We start from the raw sequence: 24,488 nt of genomic DNA on the forward strand, positions 1-24,488 counted from the left end.
GTTTGTAGCGTAATAGTTAAAGCTGCTGCGTACCAATACTTGTGTAATTTAGCGATAACGTAGATAAATTCAAACCTCTCAGAGAGATAGATACGTTATCTGTTTTTCGCGACCTAGCTTTTAGAATATTCCAACCAAACCTCTGATTAAATAAAATAAAATCTTCTTGACATATAAATAAGTTCCAATTACAAAATTGAAACCTTTGTCTATAAAGTTCTATTGAAATGTCATTGTATACAATAAGACCGATAGGAACCGGTGATGTGAAGTTTTTGTTAAATATTTACCAAGATTATATTATTTAGTTTTTTTGTCGATCCCTTCCTTGGGGATCAGCTGTTGTCCGCGCATGTGCATCTGGCGTCGAGGGGAGCGCAGCCATTGACTCGCGCTGTCTTATTTCGTACGACGCATGCCCCGCGCACATTTATAGAATAGTCTTGTTGATCAACGGACGTGTCAGCCGGCGCGCGGTGTCCGAGTGCTACTGTTGTTTATTACCGACCGGCGCCCGGATATAACGCGACGCGTCCCAGTGGGCTGTTCGCCAGCATGGACGCGATTTTGGCAGCGCTTGTAGCTCTTATGGCACTGGCGGCAGCGATGGCCGCCGTGCTGAGCACCCTCTCTAAAGCTGCGATTTTCGCTCTCCTGGCGATCGCACCCTGCGTCTATCGATACAGAAAACCCATCTATGTGATAATAAAAACTTTGCCCCGGGATTTGAAGTAAGTGCAGCTTTTAATTTGTTTCAAAAACTTGGCATTTTCATCCAATTATTCGCGATCGATTTTGTAACGGTTTGCTTTATAAAAACGAGAATTCCTGATAAGTCTAAAATCAACGATGACAGAAACTAGCGCTTATTAGTGGAAAATTAAATAATTTTATTGTTTATATTTGCGACCACGCTCTTCTTTTACATAACTGACTGTCAGATTGTTTAATGATATTTACTATCATTGTAAAAAAAATTAAAATGTTATTTATGCTCTAGCCATTTAAAATTTTTCACACCTTTTATCTACGCAAATAAAAAACAATTATGGAAACACTCTTACTATAATATTAATAACGTTATGGTTATAATTCATCGATCAATAAGGTACTCCTTTAAACAACTATTTTGCTACCTATTCTCACATTAATCACAGTGAAAGAATACTTTAATTTAAATGCTTTTTGGTGATTAATTACATGATTCGTCTAATTTAAAATTACTCGATTACTACATTAAAAAAAGTTTTAGAAGTTACACTTAAATAGATTTACAGAAGTTTTACGTTGGTCGCACAATTGCCACTTCCTTTGTCACATATTACATTTCCTTTATAATAATTAGTATGCATAGTACATTTAATATTTAATGTGTCATTGTGACCAAGCAGGGGACGTTTAATTTTAGTCTGAAATTTGTGATGTTCCGTGCATAAAAATATTTTTATTTATCTGCGCACGTTTTTCTTCCTTGTTTATAAGTTTTATTGATTGTGAAATAAACATGACAGCATATTATTTTTGAAACAAACTTTAATTATTTCTAATAAAATGATTTTTCTTAATTTCATTATTTGTGAGACAACCCTCATTCTCCACTAATAAGCATCATTTTGAAACAACAACATTTAAAATTTTTAAGGCATGGTGTCCCCATTACAGTAATTATTTTCGACGGAAGCCATCGCTATACATATTTTGCTTGCATGCAGTACTTTGCATGTGTGATTGAAAAAACGCTATAATTAATTTATTGACTTGCTTAATATTCGGTTTTTTAACCAGTGAACCCAATTTAAAATTATAACATTATTTTGTCATTAAATCCTCGGACACATTAAAAAATTCTATACTACATGCAGTATTATATACAGAGCTTATTGTATTATTTGCATCATGGTACATCTCAATTTTGTTAGATTAGCTTATTAGAGTACATGGGAAAGAGTGCCTTCGCATACCCACCCGTGCAAGGACAGCAGTCTGTCTTAGGGAAGAAAAATTGTCTCAGAAGAAATGGCGTTAACCATATGCCGCCACACCTATGCCTCTTCACTTAATGCGGGCAACGGACTCCGATGAGTCCTTAGGCCATGAAGGCTAAGACAGTGAGTTTTCACAAGTATGTCTTTCTTAGCTCTCTTCTATAATGTTGTCTTCTATGGTTGTTTCTAATATGGTTGGTTGTTATCTTTTCGTGAGCAGCTTTGATGTAAAACTTTAGCTGCGACTTAGATCGTAAGCCACGAGAACATTAACAGTACGATACTAGTAAATATCCTCAATTTCATTTTTATTATTTAAAATATGAAAATGTTTTTAATAATAAGTCTTTAAATAGTTATCTCTAATCAATATACTAACAATACAATGTTAAATAAAGAATATTTGAAGGACAAACTTAAATATAAAACACAATGGTGTCTATTGATTTAAGGATTATCTCATAAAATATTCTGCCGCACGTCGTTATAACCTTGATTATTATCTTCGAAGAACCATATTTTCGTTCGTGTAAATATTAAATCTTTTTGTCTGAACAAGACATAGATTTTTTAATATCACATATGTACTGTAAACTCCATAGAGTTTACAGTACATATGTGCTTAAATCATCAGTCTGTAGTCTGTATAATATTTTTAGGATATATATTCTTATACTTAAGAAATTACTTTTCGTGGCAAAATTTGTTCAGTGTTTGCACTTCGTGATCAAATATCTCATAAATATAAAATCTGTCTTTATAACAATGAAACAAATATTTATTCTTTTCGACGAGACGTTACTAAGCACATTCGAAAAGACATTGATATAATGTACATTTAAACATGTATTTTAGCTTAGGGTGGAATTTGAGGTTATTCGAATAAATGTGAAAGGGTTGCCATTTGGATATTTTTCATTAAATTCTATCTTTATATTATTACACTGGCCATACATACTATATATTACCAGAAGTTAATTTCCTTCCGTATTTCGATTGAAAAAAATATTGTAACGTAGTACAATGTGATCATTTTATTTATTGATTACATCTGAAATAAATAAAACCGGCATCCGTTCAATATTCAAAACACGAAATTCTTTAATTCTTTAAAATCCGATGTGGTATTATGGCTCGAAGCGGAGCCTGCTGCCCATCCTTTGAAAGCAAGTTAGTGAGTATAGGCAATCAAATATAATTGTACAAAATGTGAATAATATGAAATTGTATCTGGGGAATCTATACCACGACCTACGAACACAAGTCTGTCTCTTTCTTTATTTATTATGTTGTATATTGTATTTTTTTTTTAAAATTGACAACTATTCATAAAATTATTCAATATTCCGTTTTTAAAAAAATGCTCTTTGAATCGGTCTCAAAGTATTATTTTTATAGATACTTTTATTATATTTATTCCTGGCTATAGATGTAAGGCCGGTTTAAAACGAATTAAACCAATCGGTTTAAAACGAAAAAAACCGTTTAAAACCGAAAAAACCCATTTTTTTCGATTTTAAACGTTTAGTGTTGACGACTATGTTTTTCTTAAATATAAACACATTATCTATTCCAAGCGTAGACATTACCTAGCTAAGTTGAAAAACTATTACCTAATTAACTATATTATTTTGAAAAGATTTATCAATCAGTTTCATTCGGTATAAAACCAAACTCACACACTTACACTTCTCACGCGGAGAGACGTCAAGATGCAACGTTGCCAGCTCGCCTACTCCACACCACACACACACATACATACATAGCGTGTTGCGTGCGGACATGTCAGTGTTGCCAGTATTGTAAAAAAATGTACAAATTTGGATTCAATATAAAGGTACTCGTACTAAATATGCCAAACATTACTAAATAACTAAAATGTAATGAGCTGTTATAAAATTATATTATTAGGTACCCGACTTTTTCTTGAAAGTAATAAAAAAAACTGGCTAATCTTACACAGTCCACTCGACAACATGATGATCATACAGTCAAGAAAGTCATGAAAATTTATGAGGCGCCACTATCTTTGTAAAACTGACTGACATTTCTGTCCTAAAATTAAATATGGCAACACTTTATTTCTTTTCATGACTTTCTTGACAGACTGTGTGTGTGCATAGCAGTCGGCGGTGGCACCCTGTCGGCAAACTCTTTGAACAGAAATTGAGGAGTGGACCTTTGAGTAGACCTTAACTAGTTGGAAATAAAGGTCAAAACTCCTATCCACAATTTCTTTATGATTTAGGTACATATTTTAATCTATTGTATGTAATATTGTTTCTTTATAATTATAGTACTTTATATGTAATATACTTACCTACATAGGTATAAACTGCATAGGTAACTAACACAAGACCAAGTATTGTCGATAATGTAGTGTAAAAACACTGTTCTTATATTTTATTAGTAGTGTAGTAGTAGGCGAGTTTTAAACCGTTTAAAAAGATTTATTTGGGGTTTTAAACCGCCACTTTTGGTTTTAAACGTTTTAAATCGGCTTTTTTACATCTATATTCCTGGCCCTATCTAATAGATAACTAGATAGAACCGTGCTCACCCATAACATGAAATCCATAAAGCACATAATACACAGAATTTTTATACAAATTTCGGCGTAATAAATCATCTTAACACTTCACCCTGTTGCTTACTATGTATTATTAAATTAGTAGATGCACTAAATCGTACTCAGTAATGATAACACATAACTGTTACATCAGATATAGACCTCGTGGTAGTACAACCATAGATATCTTGCTTCAAGGGATTATAGCGCTACCGAAAGCGCTGTACTGCGCTTTTAGGTATGCTTGCAGCGAGACGAGGGGGAAAGGGAAAGTATCAACCGCACAGTCCGCCGTCAACAGTCAAGACGGCAGCACCATGCTCTATTTTCTGGGCCACAGTAACGGTTTCGGCAGCACTGTAGCAACATAAAAAACCGAAATATATTAGTGTTTTGTTTATATTTTAACATTATAATGTAAATATGCTCTGCACATGTTACCGATATTTAGAATCGAGTGGGCCGCTATTTTTACGAATTGGATTCTTCTCACAGGCACACACGGAAGCGGCTGAATGATTTTCCAGATTGGTGTCTTGCCTCCATAATGATTTTTTAATGTTTTAATGGTAGAATATTGCACAAAACAAGTAAACCGGCTATTTGCAAAAACATACACAAAACTGATTCTCTGTCCTTATTAAAATATACATATACAGTAAAGTTTGAACTAATATTTTATTTTGTTGGTACATTTCAATAAATACTGTTTATTACTATACCATTTTTAATCTATTAATGAAAAATTGTTTATTCTATACTTTTTAGGTTTTATTTCAATTTACGTTTCCAACTATTTATTGTTATAGAATACAATTTTGTAAAATTATTTAAACAAAATAGTATTTTAAGTGTTCTTATACCGAAAGCGCGATTACCTATTGAAAACGTAGTTAGAAACTAGTGGTTAACGTTGGTCACTTCGGATCGTAGGTTGGAGGTATAGTTTCAACAGCCGTCGAGAAAAAACAAAAAACAGGTATATCCTAAAAACAAAGATTCGTAAAATATTTAACACTAGACTTTAAGATTGTTGTATTATCATTTTCAGTACGCATTCCTTTATTGTTATTTAACGCGGAATAAATTAAATGTTTTCTACGATTTTAAATCATGATAAAAAATAAAGTGAAATTGGAAAAAATACTAGATTCCTTTTACTACAATCTAATTCCTTGACAGACAGGAACAACAACTTCCAACTTTATTTTTAAGTGAACTCGGTTGTTAACAATTTTTATTATTTATTTATTTACTTTATTGGATATAAACAGTAACAAAAGGCAGTAAGAAAGTACAAACTTAGAAGCTTAGAAATATAAAATTATTTACAATTGTTACCTTATAACTATCTCACTAAGAACATTTAATGATTTATAGGCAAACAATGACAACACAAATAAAAACATTACTAAACAATACTGCATACGAGGGTCAAACTGAAAGTTCTTAGAAAATCAAAAACTAAGCATTCTAGCAAGTTATTAGTTTTATTATAACTTTTCAAAATAGCGTCCATTTACATCAATACATCGCTGCATTCGATGGAACCATTGAGAAAAGCACCTTGCCCACTCGGCCTTAGGGGTCTCTTCGACGGCGTTTTGAAACGCAGCCACTGCTTCTTCGGCGTCCATAAAATGTTTTCCTCGAAGTTTTTCTTTTATTTTCGGGAATAAATAAAAATCGCAGGGTGCGAGGTCGGGGCTATACGGCGGGTGACCCAGTAATTCTACGTCTGAGGTCGCCAAATAGTCGATCGTTTGCCTGGCGGTGTGCGACGAGGCATTGTCGTGATGAAGGAGGATCCTGCTGCGAGGTCGTTTCTCTCGAACTTTTTCCAAGACAAGTGGCAAACAGTTGTTAGTGTACCACTCTGCATTAACCGTTTTCTGATCCTCTAAGACAACTGTCGCGTAATGACCTGTCTTTCTGAAGAACGAGGCCACGATCTTTTTTCCAACACTTCGACCTCTCTTCATTTTAGTTGGCAACTCTTCGGAAGGAAACACCCACTGAGCAGACTGTCTTTTGGTTTCCGGATCATAACAGTAAATCCAGCTTTCGTCACCCGTTAGTATGTCTAACACAGCATTTGAGTCACCTCCGTTAAATTTTTGGATCATTTCTCGGCACCAATCAACACGGCGGAGTTTTTGAGCCTCGATCAAATTATGCGGTATCCAGCGGGCACAAAGCTTCCTGACCGCTAAATGTTCATGGAGGATTTTGTGCACTTGACTCATACCTATGCCTAGACTTGTCCGAATCTGCTGATAGGTCACTCTTTTGCCAGTCTCTATCATACGCCGCACAACACTGATATTGTCTTCAGTCGTCGCTGTAGAAGGCCGTCCCTCACGCAAATCATCGGTGAGATTAGTTCGACCACGTTTGACTTCAATAAACCAGTTGTAAACTGTGGCACGAGATGGGGCTTCATCGTGAAAAGCCAATCGAAGTGTATCATAACTTTCTTGTTGACTTATATGACATCGAAAGTCATAAAAAATCATTGCACGAAAATTTTCTCGGCTTAAATTCATTCTGACGTGCACAGACAATTTTTCAATTTGCCGCCAAATCGTAAAACAAATGACAAATGAATGAAATGTATACTCAATATTATTGGTAAAGAGTTCTATTTTCAAAATTTAAACTTATTTTTTTAATATAATGCTTTTAAGTTGCCAGTTCTAAAAACTTTCAGTTTGGCCCTCGTATCACACCGCAATAATTACGAGTTGTAGCAAGCCGTCACGTTCCAGTGAGGTTTAAATTGTATTTTGTGTACTCAATAATTTCGAACGAAATTGTCTTTTAAAAGATACGAGAGAGCACGAGAATATATCAATATCACTAATATATGAATTATGGAGGTCACACATTCTGTATAAGGGTGCAAGATTACCGATATTTGTCTTAGCCGTTGATAAAAAAGGGAGATCTAGAACGCGTTCTGCAGGAATTCGAAAGTTTACCTCTGGCAACAGTTCTGAACAGTTAACATTGCCACCAAAAATATTTTTTAGTGTAGTGGCGTCTATTAGAGAACGTCGATCCTTCAATGATAACATTCGGTATCTGTTTTAAAACATTTTTTAAGAATCCTGGGGGCAATGCATTCGGTAGTTCAGAATACGAAAGAATTTTTTTGTACTCTTTCAATTTTATTTTCGTAGACTGAATACAGTGGATTCCAAACGGGGGATAGATACTCTAAGTGAGATCGTACTAGAGATTGATAAAGATAGATGAAAGTGTCTCGCGCTTAAAGGATTTTGTTATACGTGTAACAAAACCCAGCATACGGTAAGATTTATTAATAACTTCGTCAATGTGTCTGTCGAGAGTGAGTTTTGAGTCCAGTCACAGTTGATGTGAAAGTCAGAAATTATTTATTATTGAAACCTAAACATGCTATATATATATGAAAAGTATCCCAACGTAAATATTGCAGTGTAGTGTTTTATTTTCTTTGCATCTTTTTTTTTACCAATTATATTCAGTTTTGAGTAAAAAAATATATTTTATATTCAATATATTATAGAAAACAATACATAAAGTTTTATTTTTTTACGTTAACGAACGTTTACTCTTTTTTATTACGTGACGCAGCAGACATTCTTGCATGTTTCCTTAGATTTAAAACTTAAAAATAAAATTTAGATCGATTTAAGTTGTTGGCAAGCAATAAGTTTGCAACGATAAATAACATCGTTACGTCGTGCGTTTTAAATGTTTGCCCCATTGTGGTGGTTGTAAGTTCGACCCTGGCACGCGTTTGTTGGGCGCCGCTTGGCGGCTGTCGCGCATCGATCGTCGCACCTCCTCGGCTACCTTCTGGCTCCGCTGCCCCCTGACCTAAGCAACGATAAAATTTTAATCTAAATCGATATTTGAATTCATTTAATTGATATAGGAATGGAAAGGTGCGTGGTTATATCATAAAAATTGAGTTTATGGAACATGAAAAATTAGTATTATTTTACATTATATTAAAGGATATAGGAGGTGGAACTAACGCAATGAAGAATATTAAAATGTCAACTGCGGTAAATGTGATTTCTATACCGCGTTGATAAAAACTCGTTATGTTTGCTTAAAGATGAGCATGAGCGGCGATTTAGGACCGATGATAATTATCTCAATCAGCCAAGCATTACAATGACGATGTTCTTTTTAAGACACCATTAGACTGATTCATATATTTTTATAGCGTATTTAAAACATAATACTCTCTATTCATTTTGGTAGGCTACGATTTACAACTTTTGAATTTGTTTGAATATATCCTACCAAATTATTAAGCGCTATATAAGATATTTTTTAAAGTAATTTTTATCTATTTTGCTAATTTCTTACCTTAATTAAAAATCGACTGATTGAAAAAAAAAACTTAATTTTACGTTGAAAAGTCGATTAAAAGTATATCGAAGTGAGTAAAAATCAATAAATATCGCAATTTCTAACACTGAATCACCGTTGATAATTTAACCTTTACATCGTAACGAATCATCACGCGGTAAAAACTCATTTTTATTTCTATTCGTAGTTTCACTAAGGATGTGTATATATTGCGTACAAGTAAATATGTAATTTATTGTTACAAAAGAACAAAATGCCTTATTAAGTTAAACTGGCTATATTTAATTCTTTTGAAAGTTCTGGATAAGATGTACAGAGTAAATGTTAGCGGTTAGTCGTTTAACGAACTTTATACCAAAACCAGTACGTAGCTGTGCATGTTTACTGAGTTGCCGCGGTATTTCTAGCTTGGACTTTGCCCTTGGATCATTTGCTCGGTTAAAATTAACGTGTGATTGATTTGGACCCCGTTACGTAAAGATTTATTGGCTTTTTATTTAGGTTTATTGACACGTGAGGTACGTACGTTAGATACATGGATTTTGCTGGTAGGATTGTTTTTTTTTTTTTTGGAAAATTTGTTTAAACCTAACTGAAATCGTTATTTTTAAATATTGAAATTAGGCTTAAGCTTTTTTACGTCTTTATTAGCTTTTCAATAAGTAGGTTCTATAAAAAATAGTAACATGTTTACAGCGTGTCCTAACACGATAGTCTACTACTGCAGTGGGCGCAAGGTTGTCTATTTTCTTCATTTAATTATGGGATTACTAACGGCGGTGTTACGTCAGCAGTATGCGCGTAATTCTCACCAGCTTCAACGGCCGCAATGCCGTGGAAATCGACTCAGCTGCGGAAAATATTTTCCTTGTGGATAACAAACCGCTGCTCGTATCGAAAGGTGACATTGGATTAGGAATACTAAACTTTATAAATAATATCAGCTATTCTCTTTCTTCAATTGGAATTTATATGAAGAAAATAGTTCTTATATGTAGGTATATCAGGAAGTAGACACGGAAAACATTGCTTTTTTCTGCTTGTACTGAAATCTGGTTTTCAATAACATTATCATAGATTACGTCACCATGAAAAGATAGATTGACGGAATCAATACAAACGTTCATGTAGACTTGTGCACCGGGTGTTGGATTGGGGCATTGTATTGCACGAATCGATCCATTTGAAAGTAAATAAAATGAACGCATTGAAATATTTCCAATTAAATCTGCAATGATTCTTATCTTAATAATTAAAATACCGGGTTCTCGATAAATGGCCAATGTTTTACTTTATATAAATTTTGATGAATAAACTCTGAAAGTCAGATTCGATTTAGTTATATTAATTTTTAAAACATATTTGGTAAACGTGGGTAACTCGATAGTTTAAATTTATTACATAGCATCAATATTTTTTTTTTGGTCATTTATCTTTACCAAAATTATTTGAGCGAAACTGTTAACTAGCAAACAATTTAGGTCATCACTGGTATAATGAAAGCGTAATAATATATTCAGTAACAATAGATAATATGCATGTACAGTTCACGAATCTGTATTGAATACGTTACCAAACTAAAACTTGGTAACATGCACGAGCAGTGGTACTCCAGTGGCAGAAGACTGAGACTTGCGATCTTAGGTCGCGTGTTCGATTCCTGGAATACAATCTTATATAATTCACGCTTTGTGCATTAATTACATAGGATTGACATTGTTCACAATCAAGTTTCCAGAGGATAGGGAGAAGTCTCCTCTGCATACCATAATATCACACTGTGATCGCCATCACACTTGCCAAGCGTGGCGATTATGGTATATAAATAACTTTGTTAACCATCCATCCAATCTTTAAAACGATTTATTTTCATTACTTAAAAAGAATGCAAGTATCCAAGCGGCTTTGTTGAGTTACTGTACAATTATGAACCTTAATTAAACAGAGATCCAAGTAAAACAAACACAAGCGTAGAAAATAGCGTGACAGTGTTCTGTTTTTATGTAGTGATTCTTTATAAACCATTTATAGACAGGCCGTCAAAGTGCAAATATAAAAACTAAATATTTACGTGCTGTTATACCTGATCTATAATCGATCTGACTTATCAGCTACAGCGATAACAAGAGGTACATTGTTCACGTCTGGTAGTGTATTTTTTATTTAACAAACGGATACGTGTGGTGATGGGTGGTGACTACTGGTTGACCTTAAATCCGAAAGTTATAAATGCAGCAGATCAACAACTGATACCGTGCTATTACACCTTTAACGTATGTAGTGTGCGTTATTAAGAAATCTATTAACATTCGGATTCTTCACAGTCCATATCTGGCAATAATGATTTGAGAACACGAAGAACTTCAGATAAAGGTCACTTCTGTTCTAGCGTAGAGCACAGAGCTCTCTCTAGGAATCTTTTTTCACTATGATAGTACTGCCTAGCCTCACGGGGAATCGCTCCCCATACATAGTCTCAAAAACTACTGCTGTAGAATCGCTTCGGTGGAATAGTCTCAAACTCTACTCTCAGGGAATCGCTCCGCAGAAATAAACTCTCAAAATCGGCTTTCGGGAAATCGATCCATAGATATAATCTCAAAATCGATTCTCTGGGAATCGCTGCTTAAAACCAAAAGAACACCTGATTTTTGTATTTTAATTCATGTAAAATTTGAGTAAAAAGTTTTTTTAAAACAAAGTGTCTATCGCCAAATTTGTCTACATACATCATATTTACATAACTGTTTGAAGTAGTTGTAAATTTCGCACTGCTTTGTAACGGTCAACGATGACGTCACGACTCGACGGACATCGGAAGATGGATGTTAGATATGCGTTATATACCTTTGAATATTGTTGTGGAATATTTATTATGGTTGTTCGTATACTATTTTAAACAGTTTGTCTTAATGAAAATTTTTGATTTGAAGGTTCCTATGGCGGTATGCGAATGGCATCATACGTTCAAAAAGATGGGGTCGACAGAATACTACGGTTCCCGAGTTGTTCACACAGCGAGCGCTGAAGTATCCGGACGCACCATGCTTCATAGTAGTGGACGATCGCACTTGGACCTTTAGACAGGTTAACATTTTATTGTCTCGTTATTTTGTTAAATAAGATTTTATTACAATTGATGTGTACACTCCTTGAAGAAATGATGCGACAAGCAAATAAATTAATTAGTGTCGTAACAGGTTTATGTTATAGTAAAATAATTGTTTATTAGATGTTAACTTCTAGTCGTGGTGCACTAAGGTTCCGGGATGCACTCCCTCCAGTTCCAGTTCCTCTCATCATCCAGAGAAGGTGGAGGTGCAGGTTGTCTAGTGCAAACTCCACCAACTTAGAAGAGACATCATCAAAATTATTATCACTATTAGATAAATACATACAGGCTTAACACCGTCCGACCTTTCTGTCGATATGCTTTATTTCACCGAATTTGATGACAATTTGTAAAAATTAACTTAACCTAAACTTCCGAATATCTGCTGTATACATTTTTGACACTGCGTGACTATAAGCATTTTATCGTAAACTGCAGCCGCTAAAAATATTTACATCAGATATATCTACCTCAGTTGTTTTAAGTACATGACAGATTTGATAAGACAGTTTAGCATAACCTCATCATTAAAAAAGGGGGATTTATTTTTAGTGTAATGCTCCTTAGTCTCATAAAAAAGACTTTCTTGAGACTTTCCAGAGCTAACTATCTTTTGAGTCCATAATGGCGGATACTGCGTTTTATATTCTCGTTGCTTCGTATTTGGTAGTGTCTTTGACCCTTGAAAGAACAATAACCTTAATATTAAGACAAAGAGAGATATTGAATTTTCAACCGTAAAGGTAATACAGTTAAAGTTTATAATAAATTACTCTTGTATTCACTATAAAATTTAAGTTGTTTAAGTAATGACTTTGAATGAATATTTTTAAAGTCCCGAACTCAAGTTTGATACAAGTATTGTATACGAGCTACAATGCAAAGTTTATCAGATTAACCCAATTTTAGATGGCGGAGAAGTCTAACCAAGTTGCGCGGGTCATGCAAGATCACGTGGGTTTAACTCGCGGTGACGTGGTGTGCGTGTTCATGCCCAACTGTGGGGAATACGTGTGGACGTGGTTGGGCATGGCGAAGGTGGGCGCAGTGTCGGCGTTAATCAACAGCAACTTGCGCCACAAGCCCCTCCTGCACTGCATCCAGGTCGCAAAGGCTAAGGCGATTATCTTCTCAGATAGTTTGGCTGGAGGTGAGATTTGTGACTTTTAAGAAAAGGGTTCCAGCAGCAACTCATTGAACATTAATTAATGTTTTGTTTAAAAAGCATGAAAATAAGTCTATTAATGATACGGTCTGTACTTTGACCACCTAGTAATTAAGGCATTGCATAGTACGTACAAACTACGGAGAATAAATCGCGTGGGAACTGTTGTTCTAGCAAAAAGTCAATGAAAATAATCATTTTTATTGTTTTAGTTCACAAATATACTTAATAATACATATGTGCAAACCAAAGATATTTCGTTATAAATGTATCACTAAAAGCATTGTTAATATTAATATCTGTCGATGGATTACTCAACGAGAGTAATTTGTTTTAAAATGTTCCCTTTATGCGTCATTTTAGTTCCTTTTGTCACGTAATGTAGTCACGTACTTGTCAATTGAGCAAAATGTTACCTTAGTCATTTTGTCAGATTCATTTGATAATCTTTTCGCCCAAATTAGCATTCGCCTGATGTTTAATGGTAACCTAACATTATACAGTTGGATATTTGGTCGGCAGACAAAAGCAAAGTCATATTGGGGATAATTTATAATCGCATACTTTTTCAATAAGAGTTAATTATTCAAGTAAAAATTAACCTAACTTATTCAATTTACAAATAACTTTGGTAAGGAATCATCGCCAAAATGTCAGTTTGTCAATTGGCAAAAATATTTTTTGATATTACATGCGGGACGTTGATATGCACGTTTCTGGTTTAATAGTAATAAAGTTTAATAAACATAAGGCATAATGAACATTTCAATACAAATAGTACAATTAAATGTGCTTAATTTGCGCAGACGCGCGCTTGTTAATGAAACGTGTCCCATAATCTTTTTCAATGCTGGCTGTTTGCAAGAGGCCATCTAAGTTGGATCTGGAAAGAGCGTTGTTAGAGAAATTATCGAGCGGATGAGAGTACTAAACTTCTATTAATATATAATATAAATAAACTTCATATTTTTGACTAGTATTTTACAAAATGCATGGCGGCATCACCGTCAAAAAAATATTCCTCCGAGTAAATCTTCACCGCTCCGTACAACACATGATGAAATATCTTTATTACATCATGCATTAATATATATTTTTTAAAATTAAGTACCTATTGTAAAATTATGATAACACTTGGCAGAATAAAAAATCCAATGCGCAGATTAAACTCTTAGCATTGTACTTGTATACAAGTGTTTAGCTATTTTTTTCCACGATCTAGTTTAAAATTATTTGCCGTTCTTTTTTCGAAAACATCATAACTTTTTGAGAATTTATTGACGATAAAAAATCAATGTATAAAATAATAGTTTCTTGCTTAAATAAAATTTATATATAATTTTATTAATAGCCATAGCTGAGGTTCGAGACCAGTTACCGCCTGAAATAAAGCTGTTTCAACTGTACGGGAACTGTGCTTCTGGCATGATAGACTTCGGGGCAGAGATGGAGAAGCATCCGCCCGAGTATCCGATCATCACCGACAAGCCGCAATACAGAGACACGCTGCTCTACATCTACACGTCGGGCACCACCGGCATGCCCAAAGCTGCTGTGCTGCCTAACTCCAAGTCAGTTTTTTTTTGTGATTCATTAATATCGATAAATTATTTACCCTTTGGTTTTCTGGATTCCTTTTGGAGTTACATTTGGCATTCCATTTCGAAAGAGGTCAAAATCTTCATTTGGTTGCTGTTATTAGCTTCCTCACAAAATAAATTACAAATAGAACAAGATAAATACTAAGCAGCCTATATCATGTAGTCTATATTAAAGATATATTGTACTGTTTAGTTCTAGATAAGTAAGTAAACTTAGATTCAAAAACTAAATTAACTTGCATTACGGCATGTACATTGTCTTTAGATAAATAGTTTTATAATAAGATACATTTATTAAAGTCATTTATAATTTTGCGAAATTATTTTGGTTTTTATACAATTGTCGCGATTTATTATTGTTATAATTTAATTATACTCACGTTTGTGAGAAATAGTTACTTAATAATTTCCTGTGAGAAATCGTTTCTTAAATTTTAATTACATTACACAAAAATATTAAAAAGGGAAACAAAAAATGACGCATTGTTAATAGATTGCAAGGTCTTGCTGTTGACAGTATTTGTTATTGCGTCTAATTAATGGAAAGAGCTCGTATGTTTTATTACATAGTACCGCTGTGTATCAACAACTGCTATCGCTCTGATTTTGCCCTACTTGCAGCCGCGATTATTTTTACCGAGTGTTTTTATTGCTTTAGCACATGAGCATCTAAAGGCGAGATTTATTTAAACAGTTTAGTCAGTTGTACGGAAGTATAAATACAATGAAATCATTTTGGCTCGTAAAATAAAATTATAGATTGTCGGCAGCAATGTTTATCTAATCTACTCTCGCACGCTTTAATAAAATTAAATCATTATCGTTCGTCGTTTAATTTATAAAAAAATTAAATCGTTATTTAATTTTTTTAAAAATTTAACAAGCGTTGGATTATAAATGTCCCTAGTTAAACGGTAACAATAAGGTTTATATCTATTAGGAAGTGTCTCTATTAGGAATGTATGATAGAATTATGATAGAATTTTATGAACATAAACGCCCCCTGCAAGACACAGGCCTCTCCAAAGATCGCCTCGATGATTGGTCTACCCTTATTCAGCTACTTTCCATGACCTTATCTTATTTATCCGCGGAAAAACTAATGTCACCAACATTGGTCTAAATATTGCCCGTCTGAAGCGGCCGGAGGCGCGGGTCACATCGTACGTGCAAACGATGGCTGTTGGACCTGAAACGTTCTCGAGTGACAACCACGGTAGACGCGATGTGGGTAGGCGCTGCATCAAGAGCACCGAACGACAAAGTTATGAATATTGGGAAGTTTCAAATATGAAACAAAGGATGTAAATTGCGTTTTTTGATAGCGATATGTATTATTCATTGGAGCGACTATTATCGTAGATACCTGCTGGTGGTTGTAGCCACGGTCCATATGCTGGGATTGAAGTCGTCGGATCGCCTATACAACCCGCTGCCTCTGTATCACTTGGCGGGCGGGCTGGTGGGCACCGGCGCGGCCCTCGTCGACGGCATACCGTCTGTTCTGCGCTCCAAGTTCTCTGTTTCCAACTACTGGAGCGACTGTATCAAGTATCAATGCACGGTGAGCTGAAGATGATTCATATATCTATTTAAAATCTACTGTATGTACGTATATAACCTGTGTTACCTTTATATACACCTTTATTACTGTATAAGACCAAACCAACTGTAGCAACTTCTTTCAAGGAAATGTTTCTAGCTTTCTTCTTAATGTACAATTGAATACAACCTCAAAATGGCGACATATTATAGGAACGCAGCAATCTTGATGGCCCTAAAACTAAATGCACGTGGAGAAATAACTCGTAGGAAAATCGTGTTAGTAAATAGATACATAAGAAATAGGGGATGGACAAATGTCCTTAGCTTTAAATCTAAATTAAGTTCTCAGTACCGTTTAGTACTACGCTATACCTACGAAATTTACACGCAATAAAGATCTTGATAAAATGTCAGCAGTGGAAATTTATTAAATAAATGTTTCTCTTTACTTCAGTCAGGCATCATTAATATAATTAGAACTGACGGCAAGATATTTATGTATTACATGTCAATTTCCAGTCTGCTAACAATAACATTATGTAACGACCCGACTCGAAGTTTCCATGAGCTTTCGAGCAAAGTGCCCTCTGCTTGCCACAAGCTCATGGCAACAGTGACTTTAGTAAGAAAAATATGTTCATTCTTTTCTTATATTTTATTCCGATTCCGCTTGTGTTAAATTCCGTGCACGCTTATTTGGTAATTACATAGCGTATAATGATCCAATAACTGGAGTGTTGTTAGTTTAATCATGTATGTATATGCAACAGTTAAATATCTCACACATCCGTCTAATCGAATCTGAGGCATATTTCCTGGTGCTTTGGGGCGTTACATAATATGAATGTTTTGATTTCTAGGTGGCGCAGTACATCGGTGAAATGTGCCGCTACCTACTGGCGCAGCCGCCGCGGCCCACGGACACGCAGCACCAGGTTCGGATCATGGTCGGCAATGGCATGCGCCTGGCGATATGGCAACAAATGGTCGACAGGTTAGATCTGATGGCTTCGTTTCGGAGTTAGCGCTGTTAGCATATTTTTGGACCAAAAGGATTTTGTGTTTTTTTGCTCATTTGCTCATATTTATAACTCATTATCACTTGTTCGAGAACGCTAGAAGGTCCCTACTTAAAGGAAACTAGAGACAGATTAAGCTAGAAAACTGTAATTTTAGAGTAGGCAGCCTTAGGAGATAAGAGAAATCTTTATCCTTAATGTAATTTAGGTACAGAGCATCATAGGAGTAGAGATAGGTTCTACAAACCATCATCTATAGAAATGAAATAAAAAAATATTGTGTGAAGTAAACAAAGGCATGACTGTTGATTGTTGACATACGGAACAACACCATTACGAAATACAATTCAAGGGTGTTTGACACTGGTCGGTGTAACATTACTGAGGATGACCCGTGGAAGGGTGAAACACGTGTTGAGTGTTGAGTTAACGGTGGTAGTTGTGTAATTCGCTTTGTTTGCCGCACGCGCAGTAATCAGCGGGCTGGCGGGCGGTGCCCTTCATTGCACAACTACTGCTGCGTATCGGAAGTAGCTATATATTAGTCCCTTTCTTACTACGGAATACATGTGTTGTCAAAGTTAGATGGCTGTTTATACACTTGCGGGAATAATATCATGGTCTCCCATTGTCGTTCGAAGTCCTTCGTCTGTTGTTGCTTAAAGTGTGACGTCGTACAGTACTTGCGGGCTAATAAACCTACAGTATCCTTCAATTAATAATATTATGTGTTAGATGAGAAAAGGGTGAAAATGAAAACCGCACAGCGTCACAATAAATATAATATTTATTGCAAAGAAATAACTCGTAAAATGTTAACTAAGACTGGCTAGAGACTGAACTATGACTTGGCTATAATGCTATTACGAACGGACTGCCTTTACTAAAGGGCGGAGGACTATTTAGAGTCGCTTAAATTAGAAAACCCACTGGCCCTTTTGTCCAGGCAAACAATCGCCTATTTATAGTTGCTTAAATTATTACACAAACATCATTAGATAAATACTGTTAGCGTAAAACATCCCTTTGGCCTTTGTTCTGGCAAACAATCACTTCCAATCTATTACTTTTTAACTTGGATGACAAGGAGCACTAATATCAATTTTACAGTACATAGACATCATTAATATAAAAATATAAGAAGATTACAACTATAAGGGTTCCGAACGCGATGATCTGAGAGGAATCAACATTTAATTAAGTTTTTCTGTAAACACATATATCTTGTCCGCGTTTATTATTCTATATGCTTATATTGTTTGTTACTACATCAGTCTATTTCAATATTTAATATCTTTTTCCTTCATGTGACAACATGGATATGGAAAAACGTGGTTATATGTATGTTATTAAGAGTGATATATTTAACCATAATCATTTTAATTTTTAATCATAATTCAAATTATCTTTTTAATGAAGCGCTATTATTAAGCGAAAGCTGTAAAAAGCGCATTAAGCTAGTTAGGCTTTTTTGAAATTCTCGTTACATTTTTGTTCTAGCGACTGATATTTTTTTTAATACGCATTAAGTTGGCGCTCTTCGCCTCTTATTTGAAATCCAGAGATACCGCTTTATATTTTTATTAAGATGATTTGATAAAATTTAAAAATAAACGGACGTATAGCATGTTTACCATTAATATTTGCTTATCTGTTAGAACTCTACTCTCTCTAGAACAGGTCATGCAAATATTAGATTTATTATAATCTTCCAATGTATTACTTTGTTTAGGTTCAAAGTACCACAGATAAACGAAATCTACGGGGCGACGGAGGGCAACGCCAACATCAGTGAGTACGAACAATACAATAGTTGTTTGTTATCGATTGTGTCAATAGCCCGATATGTTTTCATAACAAGCGTTAATTGCATTCCTTCAACAAAAACATTGTCTATAAAATTGATTGGGACATATTTACAATAGTTTAATCAACACCTTTGTTACATGTATAAACTATTATTTTTAATTATCTCTTGCCTAAGCAGTCTGGCTTATGTGTTAAAAGGTTTAAAATTTTGTCAATCAGGTTTTAACGTTTCAATGGCAGTAGAATTCATCTGTGAAAACATATTTTATATAATCTTACGCAAATCTAATACATAGATTTGTTAATACAAAATTGAGAATCAATATTATTTTTAATTATGAATGAAATCTGGCAGATTTAGGATTTCTCAGAGTATAAAACACTTATAACATTAAAAGTACATATATAATGCATTATATATAGTAGTATAAATAAATAATGTATTCATTTATGTACAACATATGATACGTCATAATTAAAAAATAACAAAAATAAATATAAGATGTTTTACTTTGATAGCAAATGTTGGTAGCAACAACTTTATACAGCAAAAGAAAAAGCAACATTAAGCAAGGAGTGAAATTCAAAAATCAAACATCCAACCTAAAAATGTATAAATTTTGTTAAGAATATTTTAAATCACCTTCACTGTATAGTATTTAATTATTTGTGCATGTATTTTGTTTGTGTTTGCTGTATCGCACGGTTTTGATAAGCGATATTATATCGAAGCCGTTGTACTTTGCAGTTAACGTGGACAATAAGGTGGGAGCTGTGGGTTTCATCCCTAAGCTGGTGCCCGAAAGCCTGCACCCCATTGCGCTGGTCCGCACAGACGAGCAGGGCGCCCTGGTACGAGGCGCCGACGGATTTTGCATCCGCTGCCAGCCAAGTAATACATTTATAATTAATCCATATAAATATAATTAATCCGTTATTGCTCTTGATTAAGCCGTGATATTATTTATGGTAACTTATTCAATATCAACTTAATAAAATCGCAGCTACTGATTAAATTCTCATATTACTGTCACCGGAAGCATATTAAGATCAGCTTAGGGGAACAACATTTTATTACTAATAAAATAACACACTTTTTTACCATTTAAATTCGTGATAAAAGTGTAAGCCTATCTTATTTAATAAAGACTATTACCACAATAGAATTCATGTATCATATGTGTCCCCCATCCGCTTCGCGAATTTTATGAACGCCCGTTCAACCCTTCTTATTTGTGTAATTTCATAAAATCTTTTCTCAGCTGACCTCTATTCGACGAAAGGCAATTCCTACCAAATCTCAAGTTTTTAACGCTTATGGCTCCAGATATATGTGATGAGAGATAAATCGGTGCATAGGTGGAAATCTCTTACATACAAGATTATTGAATATTGGTGTAGAGCTTTAAAACTATTGTACTTACTTCAAATCATTCTGTATAAAGTGATCGCAATGAAATATTTTGCAATAATTTGTATTTCTCTATTGAAATACAAGCTAGTAACTGCAGTATAAAGCTTGGAGGGACAGATAATAAATCTATAAACAAAAATTAATTCTAAAATGTAGTAATACGAAAATTGACAACACTTTCAAACTATGTTATCTTTACGTGATTTATTTATTCGGAAACCATTGATTTTTAGATGAGTTCTACCATAAATTAATTGAAAACAAATGAGCAATACATTACTCATTTAAAGGTTATTTAACATACATAATATATAATATTCTTTTCCAGATGAGCCAGGCATGTTCATAGGATTGATTGCTCAAGGCAATGCGTCCAGAGAGTACTACGGCTACGTTGATAAGGTTTGTAAAGACTCTGTACTGGGACTTATGGATTTATTCATACGTAATATCTGCAGTCAATGATATTCTGGAACTAATTATAAAAGTTTATAAATGTATCATATTCTGTAAGGCAAAAGTATGAAAAAAGTTTACTATAGACTAATAATCCATAACCAAGCCGGAAAAAGCAAAAAGACTAATTTATATCGAAATTTCTCATAGACCGTTAAATGGCAGAATCAAAAATATTGTATCGAATTATGAAAATCTGACTTCTGTCTAAAATATATGTGAATTTATTCAACATTAACACTTGCATTCTCTTATACAAAATACACTAGGATGACTTACTGCTACGGATGATGAGATGATGAGAGGATGACTACTACTGCCTATATGTAAGTTTTTGGTATAAATTACGCGCAGTGAAATGTTATCTTCACTGCAAGGTATAGCTCCTTTATCGATGGGCCAGCTCTGCTCGAAGTTATTTTATATCATGGGCGTTTTATCTGTCACTCAATCAATGCAGTGTACAGTGCATCAAAGCAAAAATTTTGTGAAATCATCAGTACCTAATGGTTATCATAAAAATAGTACAATTATTTTAGCCCGTGTTATAGGTATATCATCAAATTTTGATTATTACATTATATATATATATATATATATATATATATATATATATATATATATATATATATATGCGTCAGCTTTAGTAAAGAAACAGCGGCGTAAGAAAGAAGGTTAACACGTGAAGAATGAAAGACTTTGTGAAGGATGTCAGGAAAAGAGAATTTGTGAGGAAAGAAAGGAGAAAAAGCAAAAAGTAAAAAATGAAAAAAGTATTTACATCCGCACTGTAACGTCCCTGTCCCAGACAAAGCGGGGAGAAAAAGAATTACAAAAATAAAGAAAAAAAAACATCAGCTTTAGTATCTTGTTGTTCTTTGTTTGGGCGTGTGTTACATTAGTGTGCAGTAAGCGTTATGGGGAACGTCGCTCGTGTAGCCAACGGTCATAAGGACCTATAGGTACTCGAGCGGCGACCACCAGTTGATAGATGCGGCGTAAGTGGACATCCACTAGGTGGCCAGCACATGACCAATCATCATGGCGATCTATGGAGGAGCCCTGTGCCTTGCAGTGGGCCTCAGTCGGCTGACATGATGATAATAAAACGCGTTGGTTCGACAGAGTGACAGCAACAAAAAGCTGGTGCGCGACGTGTTCCGCAAGGGCGATGCGGCGTTCATGAGCGGCGACATCCTTGTGTCGGACGAGCTCGGCTACCTGTACTTCCGCGATCGCACCGGCGACACCTACAAGTGGAAGGGCGAGAATGTCGCCACTGCTGAAGTAGAAGACGCTCTCATCTCGGCTCTGTCGCGGCGGGACTGCGTCGTCTACGGTGTTTCCGTGAGTTTTCCACAAATTATTTACATTACATTTACGAGAATGAGTTTATTTTTCTGGTACAACAAAAGAAGTTAGTTTTCACTCTTTAATCTAACAACGCTGTTCACGTATGGTAAAGCTATATTTCGCAAGATGGCGTCACGTAGAAAGTTAATTTTTGGTAATAAAGACAAGCTTGCATTTTATTAAATTTAAATTCTACAAGAGTGTCATTCATCTGATGGTTAACTGGGTCGTCTGTCCACTTTGTGGTTGGATGGTTCCTACGCTTCGCTGGGCTCGGTGTAGTCCACTCCACCTTAAGTTCTCAGCGGCCATCTTATCTGTACGCTGTGTCCTGTCCTTGCCTTGCCTGTCCCTCCATTGCTACTTGCATCAATTAAGTTGATATTGTGTTATATTATCTGTTGTATTATTCTTAAAATAAGAATCACACTGTTACTGGAAATTATTGAAGTATATTTGAACAAGTCGGCGCCTCTACTCATTTATTATCGTTTCTTTTAATTTTAATCATAGTAAAACAATAAATAATTGGTAAGTTAATAATTGATTTATTAAGTTACCAACACAAATAACAATTTTTTTTATAGATTCCTCAGACGGAAGGGCGCGCCGGTATGGCAGCGATCGCAGACCCGGATCGTTCGCTTGATCTCAAAAAGCTGGCGAAAGACCTGGATCTCTCCCTGCCCTCCTATGCACGACCTCTCTTTCTCCGCATCATGAACAACATCGAGATCACTGGTCAGTTTACAATGTCAAGTTATATTTCCTATCTGTTACCGCTATTATTTAATGATACCGTTCTAGAACCTAACTTTTTAAACTCACAAGTCTTTTTATATAATCACTATCATTTAAAAATATATATATTATTCAAAATAAATGTCCAAGCTATTTTAACCAAAATCACTACAGACTAAAAATATTTTTTTTCTTTTATTTAAATTGTATAAACATATAAATGTATTAACGTGATGATATATCTTTTCAAGTTCTCACAAAGAGTGTTTTTGTTTTATAGGCACATTCAAGCTTAAAAAGCTACATTACCAAAAGGAAGGTTTTGATCCGGACGTCATAAAGGATCCATTGTACTTCAGGTCGGGAGCCGATTTTGTGCCCATCACGTCGCAGTTATTTAACGATATATGTACCGGCAAGGTTAAGCTATAAGCTGCTCCAGGTCCGTTATATGTGAATATTCTTTTGTTGTCCTCGATATTGCTACACGATAATTTTTCGCATTCACAAATGGGAGAACGTTACATAGTAAAGTACGCGGTAACGACAATGTGATAACACTTTATTGTAACAATCTTATTCGCCTAATGATTTTATTGCACTTATTTCTTTACGTAATCTTATCGATATTACAGTTAGTTTTACAAAATGGTCTAAGACCATGAAAACAACATAATCAAAAGCGCCGACATAACGAGGTCAGATGTTTGGTCGATATTGCGAACCTGAAGTAGATAAATAGGCAGTGGTGCGTGTTGTGATATTTTTGCAAGACAATACAATTTTAAGTCAATCTTTTGTGTATTATCAAATATTTATTAGAACTTTGCTGATCCGACGTTCAGGAGTACCTTTCATATTTAACTCAATTTTTAAAGCTCAATTATTAAACTAGTACATATTTTAGAGATCTAAATTAACATAAAAATATAATTCAGAACAGAGTAATAACACTTAAACTTTTTTATTGAAAGAAAAATTGTTTCATTGATCGGTTTTTGTTTCTTCATTTACTAAATATTGCTCCCAGGTTTCACATTTCTATTCTAGCTTGTACTTATCGCCCTCTTAGCAAGATTGTAGTGAACATTCCGCTATCTAGTCTTTTAAGGTATTCTGTTGGGTTCCTATTGTTTTTTTTTTATTAGGAAAATTAGTTCATTGCGAATTGAGTTAAAAAATTTAGGGTGAAATAGTTAGCAAATGGTGTATGAACTTTATTTGTGCCTTGCAACAAGGCCCATTTTGTAGATTAACGTACTTTTCGCTCCCAAATTATACCGTAAGTTGTAAATAAATATAAATAAAATACATTTGTTTTATTTTTAAAAAATTCTTTTATGAAATTCCC

The 24,488-nt window shown here is 34.6% G+C and overlaps 1 protein-coding gene across 1 annotated transcript; it reads left to right on the plus strand.

Moving 5' to 3' along the window:
* The first annotated feature begins 423 nt into the window (after positions 1 to 423).
* On the plus strand, positions 424 to 24,426 carry LOC137922002 (long-chain fatty acid transport protein 4-like). Its single transcript, XM_068764814.1, has 12 exons — positions 424 to 731; positions 11,856 to 12,009; positions 12,944 to 13,184; positions 14,551 to 14,770; positions 16,163 to 16,364; positions 17,206 to 17,339; positions 19,097 to 19,155; positions 19,922 to 20,065; positions 20,916 to 20,989; positions 22,169 to 22,390; positions 22,984 to 23,137; positions 23,418 to 24,426. The coding sequence occupies exons 1-12, from the start codon at positions 556 to 558 to the stop codon at positions 23,567 to 23,569; spliced, it is 1,932 nt and encodes a 643-aa protein (XP_068620915.1). The 5' UTR covers positions 424 to 555; the 3' UTR covers positions 23,570 to 24,426.
* The last annotated feature ends 62 nt before the right edge of the window (positions 24,427 to 24,488 follow it).

The sequence above is a fragment of the Battus philenor genome, unplaced genomic scaffold (assembly GCF_028537555.1).
Source record: "Battus philenor isolate CCGP_79_NKW_IND1 unplaced genomic scaffold, ilBatPhil1.0.hap1 SCAF_2, whole genome shotgun sequence".
NCBI lineage: Eukaryota > Metazoa > Arthropoda > Insecta > Lepidoptera > Papilionidae > Battus > Battus philenor.

What these genes read in the sequence shown, in the direction of transcription:
- LOC137922002 (XM_068764814.1), top strand. Translation starts at nt 556, where the DNA reads ATGGACGCGATTTTGGCAGCGCTTGTAGCTCTTATGGCACTGGCGGCA. An exon ending in GTATCAAGTATCAATGCACG is followed by an intron (nt 16,365 to 17,205) that starts GTGAGCTGAAGA and finishes TTTGATTTCTAG; the next exon opens with GTGGCGCAGTACATCGGTGA. An exon ending in GCGTCGTCTACGGTGTTTCC is followed by an intron (nt 22,391 to 22,983) that starts GTGAGTTTTCCA and finishes TTTTTTTTATAG; the next exon opens with ATTCCTCAGACGGAAGGGCG.